This window comes from Kwoniella bestiolae, chromosome 3 (assembly GCF_000512585.2).
Source record: "Kwoniella bestiolae CBS 10118 chromosome 3, complete sequence".
Taxonomy (NCBI): Eukaryota; Fungi; Basidiomycota; class Tremellomycetes; order Tremellales; family Cryptococcaceae; genus Kwoniella; species Kwoniella bestiolae.
Window position 1 is genome coordinate 1,892,322 of NC_089243.1, and position 23,705 is coordinate 1,916,026.

Genomic DNA, 23,705 nt, shown 5'->3' on the forward strand with positions numbered 1-23,705 from the left:
CATGAGTGACCAAGCAGATTTACTGTACCGGAGCCGAGCACATGAAACAAACCACGTTGCATCCAAGGACAAGGTGATGTTCATCTCCTTGACACGGTATTATTCGCCCCTGTTGGTCAATTGAGAGATTTTCTCCCCCTTCCTCTCCCCCTCCCCCTCTTCCCGCCTCTTCCCCCCGGCGTCCCACCCGTAACACTCCTTCTGTCCTCCTCGTATTCCGCTGTAGCAACACTCGGGGTAACACTTATACTATGTCTAGCTCCCTTTCCCTTCTTCTTAGCTAAACTTGCAGGCGTACTGGCGCTGCTATTCGCATTCTTACCCTTCTTACTGGTAGGCGTGGGTTTCGGTTGAACAGGCGGTTCAGGTTGCAAGTCGTCGTAACCCGGTAAAGGCGATAATGGAGGTGGTTCGAATTGGTTAATGTCTGAAGATGCCTTATCGTCCAATATTATGATTCTGTTAGGATCTACTTCCTCCAAAGGTCGATAGGGAGGTAAGATCCTCAAAGGTTGGAGTGGGTCTAGAGGATATGCACCGATATACCAATTCTTGAAATCCATCTCAGCCGGTTTGGTGATTGGGTCAGGTGCAGGAACCACCTTCTGGCGCGAGGAAATTGATTTTCTATCTTTTTTTTTGGTTGTCGTTCTATCTGCTGCAGTGAGGGCTGGTACGGAGGCCGGTGGGAAAGTAGCTGATAAAGGTTCGACGGAAGATGATGGGTTGGAATCGCTCTGGATGTGGGGGAGGAAACTGTCCACGGAAAATCTTGAGTCGGAAGTAGCAGTCTGTGGTTGAGGTATCTCATCGGATCGACCATGGCGGGCGATGCAGACTGAAAGGATAGGTAAGCCAACAAATCCATTGATATTACTGTCACGTTTGAGATCGGGGAAGGGGACTCACAAAAACCGAAATTATCCATTCGAAGTGAAACTTCAATACCTTCGTTGCCTGACCGGAATCCTATCATATCACCATGCTGCACCGTCATCTCTCCTTGCTTGGTGCCCTGCTGTTTGACCCGGACATTCCCATCGGATCCCAAGACGAGTATCGCCAAATAAGTATTCGGTTCGATGTCGAATTTCTGAAAGAAACAAAATGTCAAAGATCTATGCCATTCCCATGAGCAGTCCTGGAAACACTTACGGGCATCAAGGCCGTAGTCAAGCCAGGGGGATTTGCAGCGATAAGCAAGCTATCGAATCTAAATAACCCATCAGCTTATGAAGTCAGAGGAGGAAAGAAATTACTTACTCTCGTTCACCAGAGAACATCTTGCTCGCTCTACCATTTATCAGATCTATGATCTCAAGACAGACCGGAGGGACAGTCGACCAATGGACAGATCGGTATGTTGGGAATGCATTGATTAGGGAGGAGTCAGAACCGCATAGATAGGTGTAGAAGGGTGAGATGGTGAGTTCTGACGCTATACAAACTCAGTCAGCACATCACCCCCTATCACCACCGTCAGCTCAACAGGTAAGCTCACGTCTTCGGGTAGTGACAGCCGTATATCTCCTCAGCGGTAACTCATCCTCTCCCTGCATCTGCAATTTCCTCAAAACCTCTCCCGCAACCTCATTCACAGCATTTTCCTCATGAGCCAATAGATGATGTACTTCGCAGTCCTGACCAAAAATGAGGGGATCAAGAGTATGTTTAATGACCTTTATATCGTTATCAAACAATGACCATGAGCGATTGGCCGTGAACGGAAACGAGGCATATCCGTCATCTTGTCGTGCGGAGGAACATACCGGACGTGAGGGGGGTCGTAGATCTTCTGCGGTGTATATCCGTCGAGGTGGCTTGATCAAGTGCTGAGTAGATAATCAGCTTTTTATCTAAATCGTATCGCTAGGTTGCTATGATTGAACTCACCCCGCAAGCTTCGCATGACCATCCAGCCCATTTATACCTCTCCTGCGCCAGACCACACTTATGACATACCCAACCTCTCCAGAACTCCCGTCCAGCATGAGATTGAGTGATATCATGCGTGATGCCTGAAGGTTCGGGAGGACGTAATCGGAGCCCAAGCGTTTCAGGTGGTATTCGACTTTTGGGTTGAGGGGGGAAAGGTACATTGGTTATTGGACCAATGTGATCTATACCACCTCAGCAAGATCAGTATTTCAACCTCCACCAGTGACACTCAATGGGAGATTCCCTCACTTGTATCGCTGGAGGCGTCTCCGAAGAACCAAGAACACCTTTCATTAAGGCATATATCCCCATCCCTGTAAACCCGGCTAGATGTACAGTTGCATCTTCGACAGCTATACTGGTATGTTTGGTCAACGACGGTCGAATCCGATCGCATCTGAATCGGAGTCGAACCACCACCAGACCTCGATATCTGCCATTGATCGTTTTGGTCTGACGTCGGAGGTGACCCAATTGGTCGGGTTGGCTCCAAGATCGAGCTCCACCATGGTATATCCTGGCTTCCGCCAGAACACCAGTCGAACCTGAATTTCCAAATCACGTGTTGAGGAGGTCCCATCGGTCGACTTTGCTGTACCCGGAAAAATTCGACATCGGGCATTACAGGTTCTAGCTATAGGTAGCAGTCAGTCAGATTGGTCCATGATGAAATCAGGGACAACTTACCCAAGCATCTGTGATCCAGAACCAGCCTAGTACGATGAAAGGTCGAGGTGCCTTGAATGGTACAGCAAGGTAGTCCTGTGCCACAGCCAGAGCTACCGGCGTCCTGGCTCTTTGTGCCATAAGCAAAGCTTCGATCTCCACAGCCTCCTTCACATGTCCGTTCTCTAAGACAGGTTTTATGTCCAGGCTAGATTGTGTATTGGGTTGTATCTGAGGAAGTACAGGGGTTTCACCATGTGAGGTGGAGGGAAGGATGTTGAGGGGGGGAATAAAAGATCGCAGATATGGTTGAGGAACGGGTTCTGTATTATCCCCAGCAGGATCATGAGATCCATTCAAGTCCGAAAGGTACTCGCTTTTCTGTTTCCTCGCTTGACCACTGACGTTTACAACTATCAGTGCTACGAATCCCCAACGGAGCGGAGGAGAACAAACTCACATAGAAGTAATGATAGTACCCGTATCTTTACCCTTACCCCAATATATACCTTGAGCATCCGGTATTTCCCCTTCCAATATAATTCCCCTCGCTATACCACCCACGCCAATCTCAACACTAGCACCGACAGTTTTCCTAGGTTCACGCAGGTATTCACATGCAGCTTGTAATGATCTTCTGGTCTTTGCCCAAACGGGACAGGGTCCATACATATCCATCAAGGGTGGTCTCTTAGCGTTCACTTCCAATCTTGCGAAATATTCCTGATCGGCGCGAGAAAGGGGGAGATCGGCGGGGAGAGGCAGCATGCCAGTGGAATCTCGATGAGACTTCCGCCGTATACGTTTGGTACTGGTTTCAGCTCCGGTAGAAAGCCTTCGTTTCTTTCTTGGTTTCTGATTTTGACCATTAGTTGGTATCTGAGGATCTACATCCATTTGTTCAGCAGAAGCATCGGTCGTCGCTGCTGTTGTGAGAGGTGGCGGTGGCGGGACGATATGTGGTCTATCCTGCTCCACTGCTTTCCCTTTCCCCTTTGCCGAAGATGATGGTGTCGATTTGGAGGAGTTACCGTTCTTCATGGGAGTTGACATGTTGGGAGTAGGTAGTTTGGTTCTGCCCGCTTCTGCTTTGAGGTTCCGACGTTTACCTTTTGGACGCATCATGCCCCATGCTTTTCCAGGTATGCATGTCACTCCTCTACCTATACATCGGGCGCAGTTTGGCCATCCTCGATCACAGTGTTGAGCTACGGCGGGATTCTTGCAGCATTGGCATGTTGGTGGGAGGAAGTATACCGCGCGGGCTGGAGAAGCACAGAAAAAATTAGCTATCGTAGCTCTATTTGACCATAAATGAGGATTCTGTCTTTGTGCGGTGGTAGATCCATCCGATGCGTGAAGGATTTATTTGCTTCAATATGAGATGAAACATATACTCACCACTGTCCTTCTCCACCCCTATCCAAACACTCTTCTTATCCAGTCTATCATCGATATCCGCTGGCAAGTACTTGGGCCTATACAATGAATTTGCGGGGAAATTCTCGATGATAGGTTGAGGAGTCATATCTCCCCAATGTGGGTTGGGGATCTTATCAGGTGGATAGACGATATCTTGAGGTGGTTCGTACGGTGGTTCACCAGTGGGTATGAACGTTCCGCCCGAGGCATGAGATAATCTTGATGGGGTTGAGAGCTCGGGACTGACGAGTGGAAAGATGGTCAGCACAAGCACCGTGTAAATGTATCTAGCAAGGCGAGGCGAGAAGGTCTTGGGAGAGATGATACCTACCCCACACTCCTATGCTGTCCGTTGGCCGCTTTACCACCCGTACTGGCTCTTCTACCATTAACCCCAGGGTTCGGTATGTAAGGTGTGAATGTTGGGAGCTCGAATGGCGCGGCTGACGACATGGCTGCATCGAGTGTTGATACAGGTAATTCTTGAGGGAGAATGGAAGGAGTTTCCGTTGAGGCAGGTACATCAAGCTGTGAAGAAGAAGAAGCGGCGGCTTCTAATGTTGCTGGTTGAGGTTGAGGAGTCAAAAGCGAGGGATCTATAACTATATCGTTTGATTCGTTCAGCGTCCCCAAGGGGGGATCTGAGGGGTCAGACATGGTGATGAGACCTCAACGGTCGACTAGAGAAGGAGACGAGTACAAGATAAGTATGAAATATGTGATGTATGGTGAGGATGAAAGAGCAAGAGATATATGAGATGTAAAGAAGTTTACGGGTGAAATTGGTTCAATAGTTGGACACTTGTAGTTGTTCGCAAATTCCCGATCAACCGGGTACTACCCACTTGTGAACAAACTCAACTTGTTCTTTCTTGTACATCATTCAACTCCCATGCATGGCAACTCGCAGGATTTTTGAGCTCAACATGTTCAAACAGCTACGATCCCTTCTATCTACCCCCTCGCAAGAACCGAGGGTAGGTGCAGGGGAATATGAGCCCCTTTCAGTGGGCGATGACGCTTCGTCCCATCGAGAACGCGAAGGACTAAAAGATATCAGGCATGGACCCAAGGTCTATCTATCTTTCTGGGTATTAGGTGCAGGCGTACTGATGGGATGGAATGGTGAGTGTTCCTCACACTTACGTCTAGTACAACGAGTAGATCTGGTTGGGCAATGAAGATGACATATGCTGACACCAGCTTGGTCGTTGATCCATTATAGCTCTTATCTGCACCATACCGCTCTTCATATCATTCTTCCCCTCGGATTCAAGTATCAAATCCAACCTCGCAAGCTACGTCTCATCCTCATACTGCTTTGGAAACCTCTTCTTCCTCGGCCTGGCCCAACGGAACGTAGGGAATGTAAGTCTTCCAACTCATGCGTCATATCTGTTCGAAACGTTCGCTGATACCAGGAATTTGGCGCATAGACCTCCCCATCGAAGCGAATCCATTGGTCATTACTCCTTCTACTCATAACAGCCCTAATCCTCACATTCCCATTACTCCCCCTAATCCTCCCATCACTATCGTCTCGCCTCCTCTTCCCAACCATAATAGCAACTACAGTGATCCTATCAATCTCAACGGCATACCTCCAATCCGGTGTATTTGCCCTATCAGCATTATGGGGTTCCAAAGAGATCTTAGCTGTAATGTCAGGTCAGGGGGGTATAGCAGTACTTGTTTCCCTCGTTCAGCTGGTGTTAGCTGTGATAGCTACTCAAAATAAGAAGGAAGAAGAGGGGTCAAAGGCTTCAACAATGGCTGGCGTGGGATTGTGGGCGGCTGGATCGATAGGTATGATGGGTTGTTTGGTCGCTCATAGGTTTCTCATGGATCATCCGGAGTATACCAGTATAATCAACTCGACCAGCACTCGGTCATCTGACAACGAGGATGTACAAAGGGAGGAGAAGAAAGGTCTAACCATGAAGGTGTTTAAGAAGAACTCGGTGTTGATGGTAGCTGTAGCTTGGGTGTTTATTGTGACTTTGGTGAGTCCGGATAGCTCTGTACTCAGTTTGTTTTGACATGCAGCGGAAGAGGTGGGAGGGCAAGGGATAGCAAAGGAGTGAGAGACTAGGAGACGGGCAGGGCAGAAGGGACGAACGGATACAAGAGGGCAGATCGAAGAGGAGGGGCGGATTGCTTCGACGGATAAGAAGGGGTTGGGTGGATCAATATGGGGGATGAGGAGAACACGAAAGGATTGAGGAGGAAATGGGCAAAACACGGGCAGATCACCTGAAGAGATGGTCCAAGGGATGTCGGGGATGTGACCGAACGGGGGCGAGAATAGGAGTGTTCGGATAGGCCTTAGTCCGCGGGGCAGGAGGCGGAATCAGGACGGATGGAGCGAGAGAGTTTATGATGAGAGATGGATCACCCGTCGATGTTCGGGTTTCTCGACTTGTTATGGCCTTGCAGAGATCTTTGTGGTTATACGCTGACTAACCTTGCTTCAGTCAATATTCCCTCCCATCACCACTACTATCTTATCTACCCAACAACCCACACCGAGACTACTCCAACCAGACGTATTCATTCCCTTACATTTCTTACTATTCAACAGTGAGTCTGCCTGCTCCCCCTCGTTATAGCAGGATAAACCCTCGTGCTAACATGTCATCCTTAGTCGGCGATTACTGCGGTCGAACCTACCTCCCTTCGGTCAAGGCACTATTCACCACCTCCCCACCACGTATCCTCATCTTATCCCTCCTTCGAACCCTGTTCATCCCCATCATCTTCCTATGCAACACCACACCACGCATCTCAACACCAATCATCAACTCCGACCTGCTCTACTTCCTGGTCATACTCACTTTGGGTCTGACGAACGGATATATAGGCTCACTATGTATGATAGTAGCTTCGTCGCCAGAGCTTAACAAGAGGATAGAAGAGGATGAGAGGGACGTGGCCGGTACGTTGGCGAGTTTCTGCTTGGTAGCGGGCTTAGCAGTGGGTAGCGCAGCAAGTTTCGTTGTATCTTCTTGGGTCAAACCGTAGTATACACACTTGCATGATATGCATTGTTTGTACTTCTTACAAATCTATTCCTTTCTCCGAACTACAAGACAAGGTTTACAAGGGCAAAAAAAGGTATTCTACTCATCAGATACCTTAATCAACAATTTCCCAGTAGTTCCCCTCCCTTGTATATCCTTTTGAGCCTGGATGACATCCTCAGCTGAGAACCCATATTCCTTATGTACAGCATAATGAATTTTCGCTTTTTTGGAAATCTCAATAAGCTCAGAGGTGTACTCGTCCCATTCCTCTTGGGTCTTGACTATAGCAAATAAGGTTGGTCGAGTGACTTTGAGAGCCTTGGGTGAGAGTTTGGCAGGAGGGAAAGGAGGTACGGCGCCCTATGTCATACATCACCAGGTCAATACGGCCATCACGAGTAAGATAGAATCATACACTTACCGAAGCATTCCCATAGGTAACGATCGTACCCTTTCTTCTGACCACTTCAAAGTCCTCTTCCCAGGTATCTTTTCCTACACCATCATATACCGCGTGAACACCTTGACCACCTGTCAACTCTAGGATCTTCTTGACGTTCGATTCGGATGTGTCCGACGATAGTAATACATGATCTGCTCCTGATTGTTTGACAATATCCACTTTGGATTGCGAGCCCACTGTCCCGATGACATTGACACCAAGGTGTTTGGCGATCTACCACAATAAGTCATGAATCAGTTCAGCATGACACTACATCCCATGATAATCGTATATTCCAAGACGAAGGGATAGGAAGACCGTACTCACCTGAGTCAAGATCAACCCCACACCACCCGCCGCAGCCCTATTCAAAACCCAATCTCCCTTCTTAACCGCATAACTCTCCTTAAGAAGGTACAAAGCGGTCAATCCCTGAGTAGCCATCGATACTCCATCTTTAGCATCGATCTCGTCAGGTAAAGCTGCGACCCTATCACGAGGAGCTACGAGGTATTCTGCAAATGCGCTACCAGCTGTGGTGAATACCCTTGAACCAGTTTTGATGGGGTAGTTGGTCGGTGCTTGGACAAGAGTACCGACGGCATCTTGGCCTACGGTGTAGGGGTGTTGGACGGGGTATAAACCTGATCGGAAGTCTGCAACGATAATACTCATGATTAGTCATAGAATGACACTGATGGGTACCTCAAAAGGGGATACTGACAGTTATCAATGTAGTTGACCCCGCTGAATATACAAATGTGATGTTAGCCAAAAGGCTTGTCCCCTAAGGATGAACATCTGATGAATTAGATAAACTCACGTCCATTGTACTTTGATCAACACCTCATTCTCCTTAGGTACAGGCGTAGGAATCTCCCTCAACACATTCACCTCGGGTCCACCCACTTTATCGACCTGTCATATCATACGCACAATCAGCAATCGTCCAATCCTTCGAGGTATAGAGGACAGTAAACACCCACCTGGATAGCCTTGATGGTCTTTGGAATTTGAGTCGACATCTTTCGTATTACGCTGGTATATCTGAGTGTTCGAGTGAGATTGTTTGATATGTACATGTAAGATCAATGATTGCTTTGCGCTCTGGGGGAGTATAAATACAATCTGATATACGCTCTATATATATACACGATGAATATGGATGGTATTTAGATGGATTACCAAGCAGATGGAGGCATTCAGGATGTATGATGTGATCTCTCGTTATGTAAAACTCATAGATATCTTAGGTCCGGACCGATAGATCAGATTGTCAGATTGGGGCACCGGAAATGACGAAGGTCAAAGGAAGGGGTGAAGGTAGAGAGAGTATTCCTGCTCAGTCACATTGTCCTCATGAGGGATCAAGATACGATTTGCTGAAGTCATCGTCTGTCGTTCTTATCTCTACACGTCTCGAGCACGCAAACAGGACTGGAGCATCCAAGTGCGATCCCTTGAGATACTAAAAATAGAACTCTTGTTGAAAATCCATCGTCATCAGAAGTCGTCCAAGACCTGAGATCATGGGTGACACCGAATGTATGTGAAAGGATCCTTTGGTCATCAGGCGAGGTCAGACGAGTATCGAGGAAGCTGTGCAGTAAGCTTGAATGGAAGGACCGAAACACCAAGCTGCTGCTCGTCTGTGGACACCCAGACTATCCATGCATATTATACGCTATGTGCATAGTGATCTGTCAGGTATATATACCCCTTCGCGCATACCACCTCTTGATCGATGCTGCTCCATCAACAATCTCCTGCCAATCGTTTTATTTCGTGATCACACACCATATCCTGATCAACTTCACCAGACTAGAACATTGAAATGTCGGCCACTACCAACACGAACCCTTCAAACTCGACCCCTACATCCGCGAGACATTTACCTTTCCAGGCGTGGTGAGTGTAACTTCCGGTGGTGCATTCAGGTCGTGCTGAAAATCACTGCTTGATGCTCATTCCTAAAATTAATCATACCATTGACCTTAATCCCGATCTGACCAGGCATCAACTTCCCGACAACGCGTATGTCGTCGAGTATGACTCGGCTGGGCGAACAGAGTTCGCCTCTGAGCACGCTTCCTCTGACAGAGGCGGCACTAAGACGAAACCTTCCTGGGTCCGACACGGAACCCTCTACCAGAATGGTGGGGACATCCATCTGACAGAGTGAGTGGAGACGAGATCGTCATCCATCCGTGTCCACTTTTACTGCTACTGCTGAAGAAAAGTGTTCAGTGCTCAACAGGCCGAGGTGAAGGAACTCAGGGGTCTAGGCTACACCATTCTCCACCGTGTTGAACCTTCCACTAAAGGCAGGCGAATCTCCACCTGGAAAACCAAAGGAGCACTCACGGATACCGATCCCGTAATATCTAGGGTGAAGTTCTCACAAGCGGCTGACAGCACTCAAAGCCAAGGCTGATGAGATATCGTCGGCGGTGAGCTGCGGCGGAGTCGGTCCTGCCCGATGCTAAGTGACAGTGGTACATTGTTCCGATATACAGCACAATTGTGGATAATACCAACACGATGATCTGTCAGAATGCATATGACGTATCGTTCGAGTTTGCTCATTTGTTACGCTAGCCAAAGGAATTCCTCCCCAAACCTCAACGGAATTTTTTGACATCCCTCTTTTTTCCAGAGGATAAATCGCACTCAACTCATATTTTACGCCTTGGTCACAATGCAGGGACCAATGGATAACACATTCAACAGATTGTCCGTGCATCACAAGCTCAACGGAATATGCCAGAAGGGATGTAGTCCGCCAGGTACAAAGGTCTACAACACACACCATACACCATACACCACCTTCGTAATCCAGGCAGTCAAGTAAGGCCAAGTCTGCACTACTATTATGGCTTATCGTCTCTCGCAGGCGGCACGGCCTATATATCATATGAGGTATATCTGATGAGTATTTTCTCTTCGGTGCGTGTGCATTGATAGTAAGCTCGGTGAAACTCAAAACTCACAGCATGAGTGGCAAGGTACCCTTGGTCCCATTTGGGCCAAGTCAACCCATCACAATTCTCCGCTAGACATTCCCCCTCTGGGCAAATGACATTCCCGCCATCGATGATTCCCAATCTTGAAGGATCACCTTGCTCCTCCAAGAAGGGAGGCTCGATCGTCTGCTTGACATGATATTCATCTCCCTTTGCGCTCAGTTTTGAAACCTGGTAGTAACACTGAGCAAGATCGAGACCTGTTGAATCAGCTTCGTGTCATACTAGTATCGCCGAGAACCAGAGAGAGAGAGAGAGTGTGTGTGTGTGTGTGTATTGACAGGACGGCTCAAACTCACGGTCATATTGAATTGTATATACTCATCCTTGGGATCCCCCATATCAGCCTTAGGGTCATATACCAGCCAAGTCACCGGCTCCTTGATCCACTGTTCTTCCGCCGGTAGACCCTCGATATCCGACATCGTCCAGCCCCATTGTAGAGTTGTCGGTCCCTTGTAATCTGCTTTGGTATCCCGGCGCAGGATCGATCGGGTGTGTTCCGGAATGTCGTTTCGAACGATCACATCCCATGATGGATCAGCTTGGATGCAGAGGAATGTAGAGAGTAAGGTGAAGAGGATGGACTTCATGGTGAATCGTATGCTGTATAACAAGGATATATGTTGATTGGTTGAGACTTCGCTGTTATCGCGTTATTCGTACCTTTTAGTATTTATTGCAGTAATATCACTGTACGACTTTGCCTGAAAGTCGGATACTGTATCTATGATGAAACGACAGCACATTCATCATCCGGCCAAGTTCCCTTATATTTATGCATATGCAATACAGGTCATTAGGGTTTTCACAGTCACAAGTGATAATCAAACTTGATAATCCGTACAAAGGGTAGGCTGACCATCGATCAATAGATAGATTAATGTCAGGTCAGGTCCAAAGGGAAGGCTGACGATTAATGATTGTCAGGTCTAGAGGAGATGAGCGATCATAACGGTAATCGACATCCCTTCTCTTTGGATGGAGCTGTCAAATGGAAAACCCAAATGACAATATGAACAAGGAGTGTCAGACGGGGAGATTGCTAATTTGATTCCCTGAATGCCTCCTGGTAATCGTGAAATCTCTATCAAACCAACACACTAAGGATCCAAAGCTTGACATATACGACCTCCTGTGTTGCAGTATAGTTCTCGGTATCAAGATCAAGACCGAGATGGACCATTCACGACATTTCATGCTTCATTGGTTAGTAGACTCTTAAGTGATCTGACCCGAAGGATGTATGTGATTTTCGACTGATAATGTGCAGATCAATGCATTATATGTCCAATATAAAATATCCACAGTCTAAATTACAACCAAAAACTCCCATACTATATCTCTTATCGTTAACTTTGCACCCTCTGTCTCTCCTTCCTCACCCAATCCCAAGCCACCTCCTCCGCCGCGGATCTCACCTTCCCCTCTTGCTGCTGCGCGTCCCTCAACAACATCCCATTCCCAGCAATGATCCCCACGACGCAAGCCCAAGCTTCCCCCAATTGTCTCCAAGTGCTCAATCGTCCTACACCGAGACAACAAAGATTCTGCCATACCCCCTGTAGCACCTCCAACTTCACCATAAGTTGCTGGACTGACAATTCACCCAGCTCTCCGACAACCTTTTCTCTGGTGGTACAGGTATCAGGGAGGGACAGGAGATCAGGGATAAACGGTCGATGGGGGTGGTGAAGATGTCGATGGATCAGAGCGAAGGTCTCTGGAGATGGGAGTGGGAGGGGCACGATGGGGAGATGGAGGAACCCTTTGGTGTCTGTTATAGGGGCGGGAAGGGACGGTTCATCGTCGTCTGAGTCGGATGACCAGGAGGTATTGGAGGTTTCTTCCTCGTCGGATGATTCGGGGGATTCTATTATAGCTGGTAAGGCCGTTGATACAGCCGCTTCGGAGGGTGTGCGGTAGTTTGACGATGAAGCTTGAGAAGAAGAGGAAGGCGGGTTGGTGAGTTTGGGCCAGTATGCACATTGAGTGGTGAAGACCAGTGACCTGAAAGTTAAGTTGTGGGTCAGCAGGGTTTATCAAGGATGAAGTTGGGAAGGTGAGCTTAACTCACATGACAGGGACGATCATCTTGCTTTTATCCTTCTCACCCTCCGCTCCCTTCTTCATTATACCCAAGACCATATCTGGTTCTCTACCTCTAACCTTCTCTGCCCAGTGGGGTTTATTTCCACCAAGTACCTCAGGAATTGCCAAAGGTAAGGTCGAGATGGGCTGGACAGACGGATCGGGATGAGGGATAGTGGCGTACGGTCGATATGCAAGAGTAATTGTCGAAATGGACGGCAGGACAGGTGTGAGCTTATCAAGGATATATCCGATTGGCTATCTCACGTCATATCACATCAGCTCCATCCGTACCATCTGTCCAAGCTGAGTGAAGGGGACTCACGACATTTCTCAGCTCGTCATTATCAACAGGCGGTACAGCCGGAAATTTAGGATAAGGCAACATCAACGGAACTCTCACTTGACCTTGTACCCCATCTTCAGGTTTAGGTTTCCAAATTGATTTCCTCCATCGATCGAGTCGTACCCTATCCATCACTCCCATCTTCTTACTCTCCTCCTCGCCCCTCGCTCTCTCTATATCTTGAGATTTTAACTTCAATGGTGTTGGACGAGCCTTCAATCCTTTCTTGGGTTTATTGTTTGACGAAGAAGGTAATCTGTTGATCTTCGATTTCGCCCTTTGGATGGAAGAAATCCTCTCTCGTCCGTACGGTTTGGTAGCATGTTTACGATAAGTGAATTTGGGCGCTCGACCTATACCCAGCCCTGATGGTTTCTTGGACTTGGATGAGGGGGTGACACCTGATAGTGAGGTTTGAAGGGAGGTGGAGATGGCGTCGATATCTGTTAGATCGAATACCGAGGGGGTAGGTGAGACTGAGGCGGAGGGAGTGATTTCTTTGTTGGAGAATGTTCGGTATTGGTGCGGGGATAGGTAGGTTGTCATGGTGTGGGGTGTTCTCTGTGGGATGTGGAAGAGTAAGTGGGTGTGCTTCGTATCGAAAAAAGAAATGAAGTGGAACAAAGGAGGTATTGTTATGAACTCACAGTACGTTGAATCAGTTTCTACCTTTTATCTGTGACTGATGATTGCCACTTTTGATCATTGATCGTTATGAGCTAAGCAAATATTCGTGGTACAATAGGCAAGTGAGTATACTTTGAGTTGAGATAAATAAAGTACCATCGGATGGGATCATCTCGGATCATATGCATGGTTAATATATATGTTGATATGTGAATGATACTTCATCATCTATTCAAGATGGTTTTGGTAAAATGTCAATGCATGATTTTGATTTGAGTAAATTGAATAGCAAGTGAAGTGTCAAAGGTCCTTTGTTGCTATCGTTCAACGTATAGTATACAGTCATGTTGTGTTTCGTGTTGGTTTATGTATTCACTGATTAGCGTTTGAAAGGTAAATTGATCGGAACTTACGGTATTATCCTGCGTGTATCATCCTTGTGTGTGTTGATGTGTATTTATGTGTGTGTACAGTCTGAGCGAGAGAGAGTATAACAGGTGAAGCCCTCTTTGTTATATGCATATGCATCCCAACTGTACGGTGAGGTGGTTGAGCGGTAGTACCATGACGAGGAGTTGACACCTATTTTGATGGTAGTCATCCAATATCAAACATCAATCTCAAAACACGAACCGTGCGTTGTATGTTCATGCGCCACATCCCCCCTATTTATGCCTAATTGGGTTATCCCATCTCACTTCACCATCTCATCACCAATTCATGATGCATACATCTACAAATTGATTCAAGTCTCCTTCTCTCCTTTTATACCGACCAGACCGGATGAATACCGCTTCCCATGCTTGATTGTTGGTGCATGCACCTGTCTACTTCTTACCTGCACTTTCATACGAGGTCGTCTTGTCACCTGACGGAGAGGTGTATTGGGCGTATCCATCGCCTAAACCATAACCTTTCAGCATTACTACTCAAAGTAAGAGACATGACTCACCGCTGTTGTAGTAGGTTGATCCATTGGTGTTGGAATAGTAGTATGACCCGTCGGTGCTAAGTACCCAATCATACGTCAGTATAAGTTGTACAATATCTGAGAACATAGGCAAATCTCACTTGGAGTAATGGTATCCCGTATTGCCACTCGAATCAGCTCTGGTGTCGTAGCTGTTTCCCTATGACATATGTGTGAGCTTAATTATGTGATGGAGTACATACACAGGAGGGGTAAACCCACTTGAGAGTTGGTACCGTATCCTGTGATTTGATCTTTTGAAGGCATCTTGATTAGTCTCTTACGAAGAAGGATTGGTGAATGATGAAGATGGAAGTTTAAACATCTCGAGCAGCTTATATATGCATCAAACAGACTTGATCAGCTTGGACCACGTTCAATCATGATTCGTCATCACATCAATTCAAGTGGGGCTAAAATGATCTAGCGTTGTGCCCCTGCGAAGAGTTGGTCCCGCTTGGACCCGGTTGCCAAGTTACCAGTCAGCTTGATGATGAAACGAGTGATCATTTTGGATACCTCGACCAATGTCATCTGGACGAAACGGATGAATGGATGCCTGTACCCTCCAAACTATATATAACTCTACTCTATCGACCTTTCTGCAAAGCGATTACACTCTGATTCTCGGCTATCAATCGAAACGTGGTCAATCATATGTCCACCTCTCCAGTGAGCGGGCAAGCATGTGTCCAAGGTACAGTACTATGATGGTCACCACCATCGCTGGAATCGGCAGGTACTGTACAACTACTGCATACTGCAAGGAGCACACTGTTAAATTCGATCATGCGCTTGAGAGATCATGTTAAATGTGAGACATCCGACGGTGCGTTGTCTCATTTTCACTGGATTCATGAGTAATGGTTAATACCGCTTTCGTCGAATTAATCCAACTTCACTAAGTTACATTATTATTACCCTTGTAATTATCATCCTCCTCAATATCATGTCCAGGTCCACGTTCGTCCATGTGATAATCTGCGGAAAGTATAAAGCATATCAAGAGTCCCAATACATACTGTGGGTACATATGTACATACTTACATGCGATCATGAAGGAAAGCTGTGCATCTGCTCTTGCTCAAGCCATCCCATCCCACCCGGAATTTACCCTTAAACCCAAATGATCGTCACACTCAACATCACTGTACTGTTCTTACTAGATATCACTTCGGAATTTGTTGTTCCACTCTACACCCGATACATCGGAGTCGGGATGTAGGATTACTGTAGGATCGACCTGAGCTGGCCTGAGCTGCAGCACAGCATGCACTACCCATTAGTTGAGCGTAGGTTACCGCTTGCCGACGCGTCGATCCCCTGGACAGACAGGAAGGGAGGCCGCGGCCTCTGATGCTCCTACGTGATGGATCCTTAAGGGGTTGTCCGTACTTCTGATCACTTTTCCGTTCGTTCGCTTGGCAAGTCATCTCTGCCTGTATACTGTATGTGTGTTGGATCACTATATATGCGTTGAGCACTGGAGTTATGCTATAGTTATACAACACTGTATGACCGAAAAGATCGGCGAGTTCGGAGTAACTTGACCATCACCAGCACGCAGATCACGTTTTCCCTTAAAATGCACATTTTCTGTACCGTACCAAAACGGGTACGTTCCTTACTAGAATTGCACTTATACCAAAAAAGAATGGATTTTGAATTACGGTATCAAATTTGGTATGACAGAGAGAGACGCCATCTTACCCTATTTGATCATCATCCCAAACTCAAATTCATCACTTTCATCCCATCTTACCATCTCATCATCACATCATCTCATCCATCCTCTACCTACACTGTACTCTACACGTCCCAGTAATATCGGAAATCCCATCGTACATCTCCATCCGACAACGTAATTACCAATTCCCTATCCCTCACAACCCGGTGTAATTTTACCCCTCTCTACCATTTTAGGAATTTCTTGTCTTTCAGCATCAGCATCGTGATCCGAGAAAAGTAAAAAAACACCACTTCGACTGTCGTGCATAATTTGCTTGTCGCTAACAAGGATCGACATTACTCAATATCATTAGTCAAACCCTTAATCACACTCAAGCCGCATTGTGATTGTGATCATTCGTCCTTGGATACAGTAGCTATCGGAACGGATTGTAATTGTAGCACGTACGACAGATCGAAAACAAGGTGGGTGTAACATACCCATCAGAGTTGACCAAGGACAAGGAGAAAACATCGTAGTTGTAAGTCTTGCCTCTTTCTTCTCGTTCCTTCACTTCCATCGATATCATCCTCCATGAACTCGACTTGATCATTCTTCACCACTCTCACACCTGACTCACGCACTTCTCCGCACAACCAAAATGCCGATGCTCGCTCACCTCTTCCCTCCTTCCAGGTCTGATAAAGGTTCATCCTCCGGCTCAACCTCCCCCCGCCGAAAACGAAGTGCAGCGGATCTCCGTCGATTCGTCACTACCTTCCTGCCCAACATGGGTTCCAACGCCCAGATCAACCATAACCCTCACCCTTCCCTCAACTTGCTCGTCTTACTCCCCTCGGCGGCTCATCTCCATCAACTGCCCTCACCACCTACCCGACCATCTGCACTACTATCCAGAAAATCAAGCTCCACTGTACCTTCCTTGCAAAGCATCAGAGCGGGCGAGGCTGTACCTTCTCCTTCCTCGGCATCAAGAGGTAGAAATGTAGTAGAAGAATCATCAGGATCAGGACCGAGCAGCCTAGTGATGGCTAGTAGGAGGCTGAGTCTCGCACCTGGTCTGGGGGCGGGTGCACCATTATCATTACCAACAGATCTGGATCTGATCTCGCCCACCTCCACCCCAGTGCCCAATACGGGCTCATCCACCATGACACCGTCCACTTCTGCTGAGCAGCGCACCGTCCCACCTCCCTTTGGTTCCAAATCCAGTAACAGTACACCACCCGGGTCCAACTCTGCTACCTCGTCTGCTCAGACTTCACCGATCCCATCCAACATACCTGCCTTTGGAGCGAGACGATCGACGGGGACAGGTTCATCGAGATTATCAAGGAGAAGACCCGTGACTGCCAGTACCACCACGGGGATCGCGAGTAGCATTGCGCCCGCGTTGATGGGTATACCGGGCGGGAGGGCCAGTTTGGCTGTCCCTCCTGGATTGGGGGGTGTTTCGCACTCGAATAGGACTAGACCTGGATGGGAGGCTGATGAGGTGATTGGGACGTTGAGGGGAAGTGGAATGGAGGGTGAGTAGTTTTTCTCTCTGTCACCGATCTTTGCTATTTCTCGATCTTGTTTGGTGGTGAAGCAAGGAGTCGTTTCGATGATCAAAGGATGTGTCTGAAGGGGGCGGGGATCAGGCACCTTTGGTCTAATGCTGCGATGCGAGATCAAGATCCGTGCGGTAGTTTTGTATGTTCCTGAGCTATATCAAGTGGTTGGTGTGTGTGTTGATGGCCCTGGCCGGAGTGATGGTCTCCTTGCTTGCTCCGCCGGTGATGGATGAGGGGAGGGAGGATGATCAGTGCGGGCGGTTGAGCATAAAGAACGTTTTTAGGGCGATTTTAGCGGTTTCTCTTCCTAGTTTATAGGATAATTTTGAGTGAAAAAGGAAAGGGAAAAGGGAGGAGAAGATCGACATTTGGTCGCTTTGATCCCCTCTTTTCATCGTCTGTCAAATGATTAATCTCATTCTACATGTTGGAAGGTGGAATGATCGAATCCCATTCAAACACACATCTCTTGATACCATCTACCCCCCCATCACTGATCGTTGATCAGTCATCTACCATGTCTCATCCATCCCTCGGGTGATCTTCGTTTCCGTTGATCGATTCGCCTGTTCCTCGCTGTGCCCTTGACTCGAATTTTTTTCGCTGTGTCCTGCTACCACGACATCCCAACGTCAAATGGCTAACCCATTCTTGCAGTCACCGTTATACGACACGCTTCACACCTCCCAGCAGTCCTCGACCCTTCATCCCACTCTTCATTCCAAGCACCTCCCATCGTCCGATCAAACGATCCCAGCGAACCTTTTACCCAGGTCGTTCTCGTCCCCTTGACCGACTCACCTGCTTTCCCGTCGCTATCCCTACTGCTTCAACAAGGAACCACCCCCACAGCAGTCTGTTTCCAGCAGGATTTACTAGACCGAGCGAAACGATCGGAAGACGAATGGCTCCCTGGCGCAGTGGAACAGATCCGATCGATAAATAACATGCCAAGACAGCCCAATGATACGTCTGCCCCAGTTGTCATTGCGTACTCCGCCAACCCCGCTCTGTCACAAGCAGCCATCAACGCATGTATCAACGCCGGAGCCGCAGGAGTAATCAAACCGCCTTATGAGCTGGATACGGCCGACCTGGTCATGCGCATCGTCACTGCTTATCGAGAGGGGAAACCGTTATCCACCCATTCTTCTCCAGCTCTTGTTCGAACACCCTCCCCCTTATCCCATTCTCGCTCTCCTCTCGGAACGCCCATAAACGAGGAGGAAACCACCGTAGTACTCCCACCCACCGCTTTGGATATGGGAGCGGAGCATGAGGGAGAGAGGGTGCTGGGTGCAGCGGTATCAGGCGGACCGAACGGGCATCGCAAATCGTCAAGTGGGAGCTGGAACACTGAACCTGTGAAAAGGTCGTCCATCTCTGGTCCAGTCCGGAAATCCTCCTTGACCACTGGTAATAACGGTCCACTTTCTCCACCACCCACTACACCTCCCTCGGCGACTTTCAAGGTATCCTTCCCACCCTTACCACTAGACTTCTCCCTCCCACAACCGTATCAATTCACATCGTACGCTACGGAATGCAATCCCCGACGAAGAAGTGTGGATATTGGTGGACTGTCTTTGGCATTGAAAAGAGCTTCGCTATCTTATGAGGAAGGTGCGCACCAACCTATCGGAACTACCCTCTCGCAAATCAAGGAAGGGTATTCTTTCCCCCCTTCTACACCTACGAAGAGGAACGTCAATGTCGAGGTGGCTCAGGTGGAGGATTCTGATGGCGAAGGTACCGAGTTGGCAGAGTTGTTGAGTGCGATGTTCTGCCATTCGATGACTACTATCGAAGTTCAGATGAGCGATTACGAGGCGTGAGTCATGTTCTCTATGAGAGATTCCAACAGATATTGACTTGCGTTCTGCTAGATTGTCCGCTCCGCTGACGCAGGAACACCGGGAGAAATTGGTACATGATCTGTCGACTTGGAATTTCAAACCCCACCATTTACCGGAAGGCGATTTATACAGAGTGGCGTGTTTGATGTTTGAGAGCGTACTGAGTTCAGAGGGATTGAGGGAGCTGAACATCGGTCGAGGTGAGTTTCATCTCAGCCAAACTTCCATTTTGTGGTACTAAACCTTCGGACCCCGATACTAGACCAAATCAACCGACTCCTCTTTGCGATTCGGGCGATATACCACGCCCCGAACCCATACCACAACTACGTCCATGCCATCGATGTCCTCCAGGCTACATACATGTTCCTCGCTCAGATCGGTGTCGCACCACCTTTCTCTCACATGCGTGACTGGACGCCCGAGAAACCCGCTTGGCAACGTTCGGACCCATCTGACAGGGAGATCAGCGTGGGGACGAGGAGAGCTAGAGAAGTGATGAGGCCGCAGGATGTCTTGGGAGTGCTGATAGCTGCTATGGGACATGATGTTGGGCATCCAGGATTGAGTAATGCGTTTATGGTGGGTTGCTTCTCTCTCTCTCTTTAACAATATACAAATGCTGATATGATATGGGGTTGTCTTGTGCTAGAAAAACGCAAAAGTCCCATTATCCCAAGTATACGACGACAAATCCGTCCTCGAGAACATGCACTGCATGCTCATCGTTCAGCTCCTGCGAAAACACGGGTTCGGTTTCCTCATTGAAGGTACACCGATCTCACCGACTCAAGCGCTCGATCAGAAAGGATTCAGAAGGGTGTTGTACTCTACTGTACTAGCTACGGATATGAGTCTCCATTTCGCCTGGATTCAACGGTTGAAGGAGTTTGATGAAGGCTTGAGGGAGGGTGATGTGGGTGAGGATGAATATGATAGAGTTATGATTTGTCAGGCGTTGATCAAGTGTGCGGATATCAGTAATCCTGTGAGTGGTGTGATCTCAACCCTAAACAAATCGAATATTCGAAGATATACAGTCACATGTATATACGTATAGACATATACTGATATTTCGATCCATCGCTTAGACCCGACCAATCGACGTTTCCCAACATTGGTCATCGGTCCTCCTCGAAGAATGGGCCAAACAAGCTTCCCTAGAATCCGACCTTGAACTACCCGTCTCAGTGGTAGCATCAGCCGACGCGGCCTTACAAGCCAAAGGTCAAATCGGATTTATCGACCTATTCACCTTACCCCTGTTCGAAGCTGTCTCCGAAGCATTACCCGAACTTGCAGTCTACGCCGATTCATGTGCGGATAATCGGGATATCTGGCAAAGACGGTTGGATTCCCTCACTGCTCCCCCCGATGAGACACAGGATCAAGAAGTGGAGAAACAGATGATCCAACCTCTCATAGAGGGTGCATCACACGATGAGAGATTTAGAAGTTTATTCCCATTATTATTACCCACCACCCTCGTCGCTGGACTGGAAGATCTTCCTTCATCCAATTTGACAGATCTCACCCCACCTACACCCACTTCTATCATCACTGAAAAGGAACCGCAACACCCCGAATCCCCCGCTGCCAAGGCTATTAGGTCAGTGTACAAGGCGAAACTCTCTGATCAGGTGCCGAGGGGGAGAGTCACATCGTCCTCTTGGGCTAGGAGTCTGAGCGAGTGGAACGAGGGAAGGAGGATGTCAACTCCCGAAGTGGTGGTTTCGAGGGGTCAGTTCTCGTCGTAATTGGGGTTTGTCTTTTTAGTATGTCTGCAATTCTCATCCGTTCAGTCAACTTATCAACCACACACTGGTCAGTCTCTCAGTAAAATCATCGTCATCTCAATTTGATCGAAACGTTGTATTACCATTCCTTTCGTATCTCGTCAGCTCATAGTCATTCTCATCTCTCGGCACATCATAATTTCATACCTCATCTAATCTTCTTCGCAATATACAAGAATCATTTCACTTCGTTTCGTTTATCTAGTAAATCATATGTAGCATGTACAGTATGAATGAATTATCGTTCTACCATTGATGACTTACTGTACACCGTGGATGACCATGTAGATGCAGTTCCGCTTAATCGTTTGTATACGAATTCGAATTGGTATTGGAATTGATATTGGTGTGATTCGTATCCGAGGTGTTGGATGGGGAGAAAGAAGTATGTTGAGTACGTGTACCTGTACGTGTACGTTGGTCCCCGTGCTGCCGCATTCTGCGAGACATGAATAACTCAGCGTAAGCTTGCGATTAGGGTGTTCATATGTTATAAGAGATGTTACAGAGACTCACTCCTCAGCCAAGCTGGGATTCTCATCCAATCCCCTATCATCGCTCATCGAACCTGATGTATACGACTGATCCCTCCATTCTGGTGGGTTGCCTGATTTGCTTTTGATGCCGATTAAGGATGAACCCATTTTTCTTTTATATCACTGTAAAGTATTTATAGGTGTTATGTTATATGAGAATTGAGGATTGGTCAATACAGAGTAATAGGTGATTGTACTCTACCATACACGAGCGGTGTACATGAGGATGCATTGGAATTATGAAGAATGTGTATCGAGTCAAAGCATCTTTTCATTATATGATTTTGGTTCGTTGTGTACACACGCTAGGATGCGTGATCATCGGATATCAACGGGTTGAGTTGATGGTTCTCAAAGGATACTTACTGTACACTGTACAAATGGATCATCCTGGAGCGCTTATGTTTCTATTTGATCTTTCCATGACGAACTTATGTGCAATGCCATGCATATGCTATAGTAGCTGATCTATCAACATGTTATTGAAGGAAACCTAATCATCATCGTGAAGTTTGCGGGTTAGCACAGGGGTCGTTCAAAGCTGACGTGAGCTTCGACATATACCCCATTCATTGCGTACTGGCGGCTCTGCTGTTGATGGTAGCTTGCAGTCCTTCCAAGTCGGTGAGGGGGGGACCAAAGAAATTTCTATTTCCTTCAGCCAGCTCCATACTCCAGAAGGTTCTGCAATTCTGTCAGCCTATGATACTATGGGATGAGTCGGTTCCGGATCCATTGACTTACTGGCCTATGATCGTACTGTTGTAATTTCCTGTAGGATCGGTGATGTACCCTGGAAGTTGCTTTAGAGACTCGCGATAGGTCTTTGTTCCTTCGTCGGTGATCTCCCAAATCTTCATGTCCTCGTCGACTGGTTTGATAGATCGATTATCCTGAGTTATAAACGGGTACCAGCTTAAAGGACCCTCTGTGCGGGTACCCTTGTATCCCCATTCCCATAAGGAGGGTGCGGGCGAGGAATGGTTTCCGTTCACGTAATACACGGTTGGCATGGCTGTTGTAAATTCAAGTGTGAGTAGGTATCGATATGGGTTTGTGAGGGAATGAATAACAGTCCCTGAGCAAGAAGCAACAGGTCTTTTTATACCTTGATGGTCATTGCCCTCTGATATGAGCGATGTCTGTGTGACAGACCGAGAGGGCTGTCGAAGCATTATCTCAAAGGGTGTTTCAAGGGGCCAAAACTCGATTTTTCGTCTCAAGCTGTCCTACCTTTGACAACGATTGGTATAAAACCTGGACCTCTTCTGGAGAATAAGCATACTTTTGGTCCAGACATGGGCTCGCCTTCTGGATCTGAACATGACGTATCGAGTGCCATGGTGACTTCTTCCACCCCTTTGATATGTTGTGTTTTCAAGGGGAACGATCACGTCATTTGTTCTCTCTGACTCGAGTCGTAAAAAGTCCAGTGTACGTGTACGTATGACCTCCGGAACGGTACAACGGAGATCTTGGCAGACTTCTGTGATAGTATGATAACGTGTTGAAAAGGAGGAACTAGCGGTGTAAGGAAGCTGTGCATTCGTGTTGTTCATTTGAATCTCTAAACACTATCGTCGAATGTCTCTGCTTAACCGTGTATTCCCATCCCGGTATGGTGCATCTTCAAGGAGTGCGTTCTCAAGGTGGTGTAGACCGCTGGGCTGATTTTACGACGTCTTCTGCTGTAATCTCAGTGCAATCCCTTATGCTATCCTGA

The 23,705-nt window shown here is 47.5% G+C and overlaps 10 protein-coding genes across 10 annotated transcripts; 3 read left to right on the top strand and 7 right to left on the bottom strand.

Annotated features, from left to right (window-relative positions):
- Positions 1 to 116: 116 nt before the first annotated feature.
- I302_105402 (uncharacterized protein) lies at positions 117 to 4,683 on the bottom strand (the record flags this gene model as incomplete). The annotated part of the gene is made up of 11 exons (XM_019195261.1): positions 117 to 838; positions 910 to 1,093; positions 1,156 to 1,213; positions 1,264 to 1,438; positions 1,502 to 1,832; positions 1,894 to 2,120; positions 2,188 to 2,572; positions 2,626 to 3,004; positions 3,065 to 3,869; positions 4,006 to 4,268; positions 4,358 to 4,683. 11 exons carry the CDS (start codon positions 4,681 to 4,683, stop codon positions 117 to 119), a joined length of 3,855 nt encoding a protein of 1,284 aa, XP_019042974.1.
- A 269-nt stretch (positions 4,684 to 4,952) lies between these two features.
- Positions 4,953 to 7,047, top strand: I302_105403 (uncharacterized protein; the record flags this gene model as incomplete). The annotated part of the gene is made up of 5 exons (XM_019195262.1): positions 4,953 to 5,151; positions 5,252 to 5,394; positions 5,463 to 6,029; positions 6,501 to 6,606; positions 6,671 to 7,047. The coding sequence occupies 5 exons, from the start codon at positions 4,953 to 4,955 to the stop codon at positions 7,045 to 7,047; spliced, it is 1,392 nt and encodes a 463-aa protein (XP_019042975.1).
- Positions 7,048 to 7,145: 98 nt separating this feature from the next.
- I302_105404 (uncharacterized protein) lies at positions 7,146 to 8,516 on the bottom strand (the record flags this gene model as incomplete). Its single annotated transcript, XM_019195263.1, has 6 exons — positions 7,146 to 7,409; positions 7,471 to 7,725; positions 7,819 to 8,147; positions 8,216 to 8,238; positions 8,315 to 8,409; positions 8,478 to 8,516. The coding sequence occupies 6 exons, from the start codon at positions 8,514 to 8,516 to the stop codon at positions 7,146 to 7,148; spliced, it is 1,005 nt and encodes a 334-aa protein (XP_019042976.1).
- An 809-nt stretch (positions 8,517 to 9,325) lies between these two features.
- I302_105405 (uncharacterized protein) lies at positions 9,326 to 9,925 on the top strand (the record flags this gene model as incomplete). The annotated part of the gene is made up of 3 exons (XM_019195264.1): positions 9,326 to 9,399; positions 9,505 to 9,669; positions 9,739 to 9,925. The coding sequence occupies 3 exons, from the start codon at positions 9,326 to 9,328 to the stop codon at positions 9,923 to 9,925; spliced, it is 426 nt and encodes a 141-aa protein (XP_019042977.1).
- A 436-nt stretch (positions 9,926 to 10,361) lies between these two features.
- On the bottom strand, positions 10,362 to 11,107 carry I302_105406 (uncharacterized protein; the record flags this gene model as incomplete). Its single annotated transcript, XM_019195265.1, has 3 exons — positions 10,362 to 10,394; positions 10,482 to 10,697; positions 10,814 to 11,107. 3 exons carry the CDS (start codon positions 11,105 to 11,107, stop codon positions 10,362 to 10,364), a joined length of 543 nt encoding a protein of 180 aa, XP_019042978.1.
- A 759-nt stretch (positions 11,108 to 11,866) lies between these two features.
- Positions 11,867 to 13,497, bottom strand: I302_105407 (uncharacterized protein; the record flags this gene model as incomplete). The annotated part of the gene is made up of 3 exons (XM_019195266.1): positions 11,867 to 12,524; positions 12,592 to 12,863; positions 12,931 to 13,497. The coding sequence occupies 3 exons, from the start codon at positions 13,495 to 13,497 to the stop codon at positions 11,867 to 11,869; spliced, it is 1,497 nt and encodes a 498-aa protein (XP_019042979.1).
- Positions 13,498 to 14,405: 908 nt separating this feature from the next.
- On the bottom strand, positions 14,406 to 14,815 carry I302_105408 (uncharacterized protein; the record flags this gene model as incomplete). The annotated part of the gene is made up of 4 exons (XM_019195267.1): positions 14,406 to 14,479; positions 14,531 to 14,586; positions 14,650 to 14,708; positions 14,771 to 14,815. The coding sequence occupies 4 exons, from the start codon at positions 14,813 to 14,815 to the stop codon at positions 14,406 to 14,408; spliced, it is 234 nt and encodes a 77-aa protein (XP_019042980.1).
- A 2,063-nt stretch (positions 14,816 to 16,878) lies between these two features.
- On the top strand, positions 16,879 to 21,407 carry I302_105409 (uncharacterized protein; the record flags this gene model as incomplete). Its single annotated transcript, XM_019195268.1, has 6 exons — positions 16,879 to 17,767; positions 18,452 to 19,625; positions 19,681 to 19,850; positions 19,913 to 20,232; positions 20,303 to 20,638; positions 20,742 to 21,407. The coding sequence occupies 6 exons, from the start codon at positions 16,879 to 16,881 to the stop codon at positions 21,405 to 21,407; spliced, it is 3,555 nt and encodes a 1,184-aa protein (XP_019042981.1).
- A 339-nt stretch (positions 21,408 to 21,746) lies between these two features.
- I302_105410 (uncharacterized protein) lies at positions 21,747 to 22,090 on the bottom strand (the record flags this gene model as incomplete). The annotated part of the gene is made up of 2 exons (XM_019195269.1): positions 21,747 to 21,885; positions 21,963 to 22,090. The coding sequence occupies 2 exons, from the start codon at positions 22,088 to 22,090 to the stop codon at positions 21,747 to 21,749; spliced, it is 267 nt and encodes an 88-aa protein (XP_019042982.1).
- Positions 22,091 to 22,551: 461 nt separating this feature from the next.
- On the bottom strand, positions 22,552 to 22,995 carry I302_105411 (uncharacterized protein; the record flags this gene model as incomplete). Its single annotated transcript, XM_019195270.1, has 2 exons — positions 22,552 to 22,666; positions 22,727 to 22,995. The coding sequence occupies 2 exons, from the start codon at positions 22,993 to 22,995 to the stop codon at positions 22,552 to 22,554; spliced, it is 384 nt and encodes a 127-aa protein (XP_019042983.1).
- Positions 22,996 to 23,705: the final 710 nt, after the last annotated feature.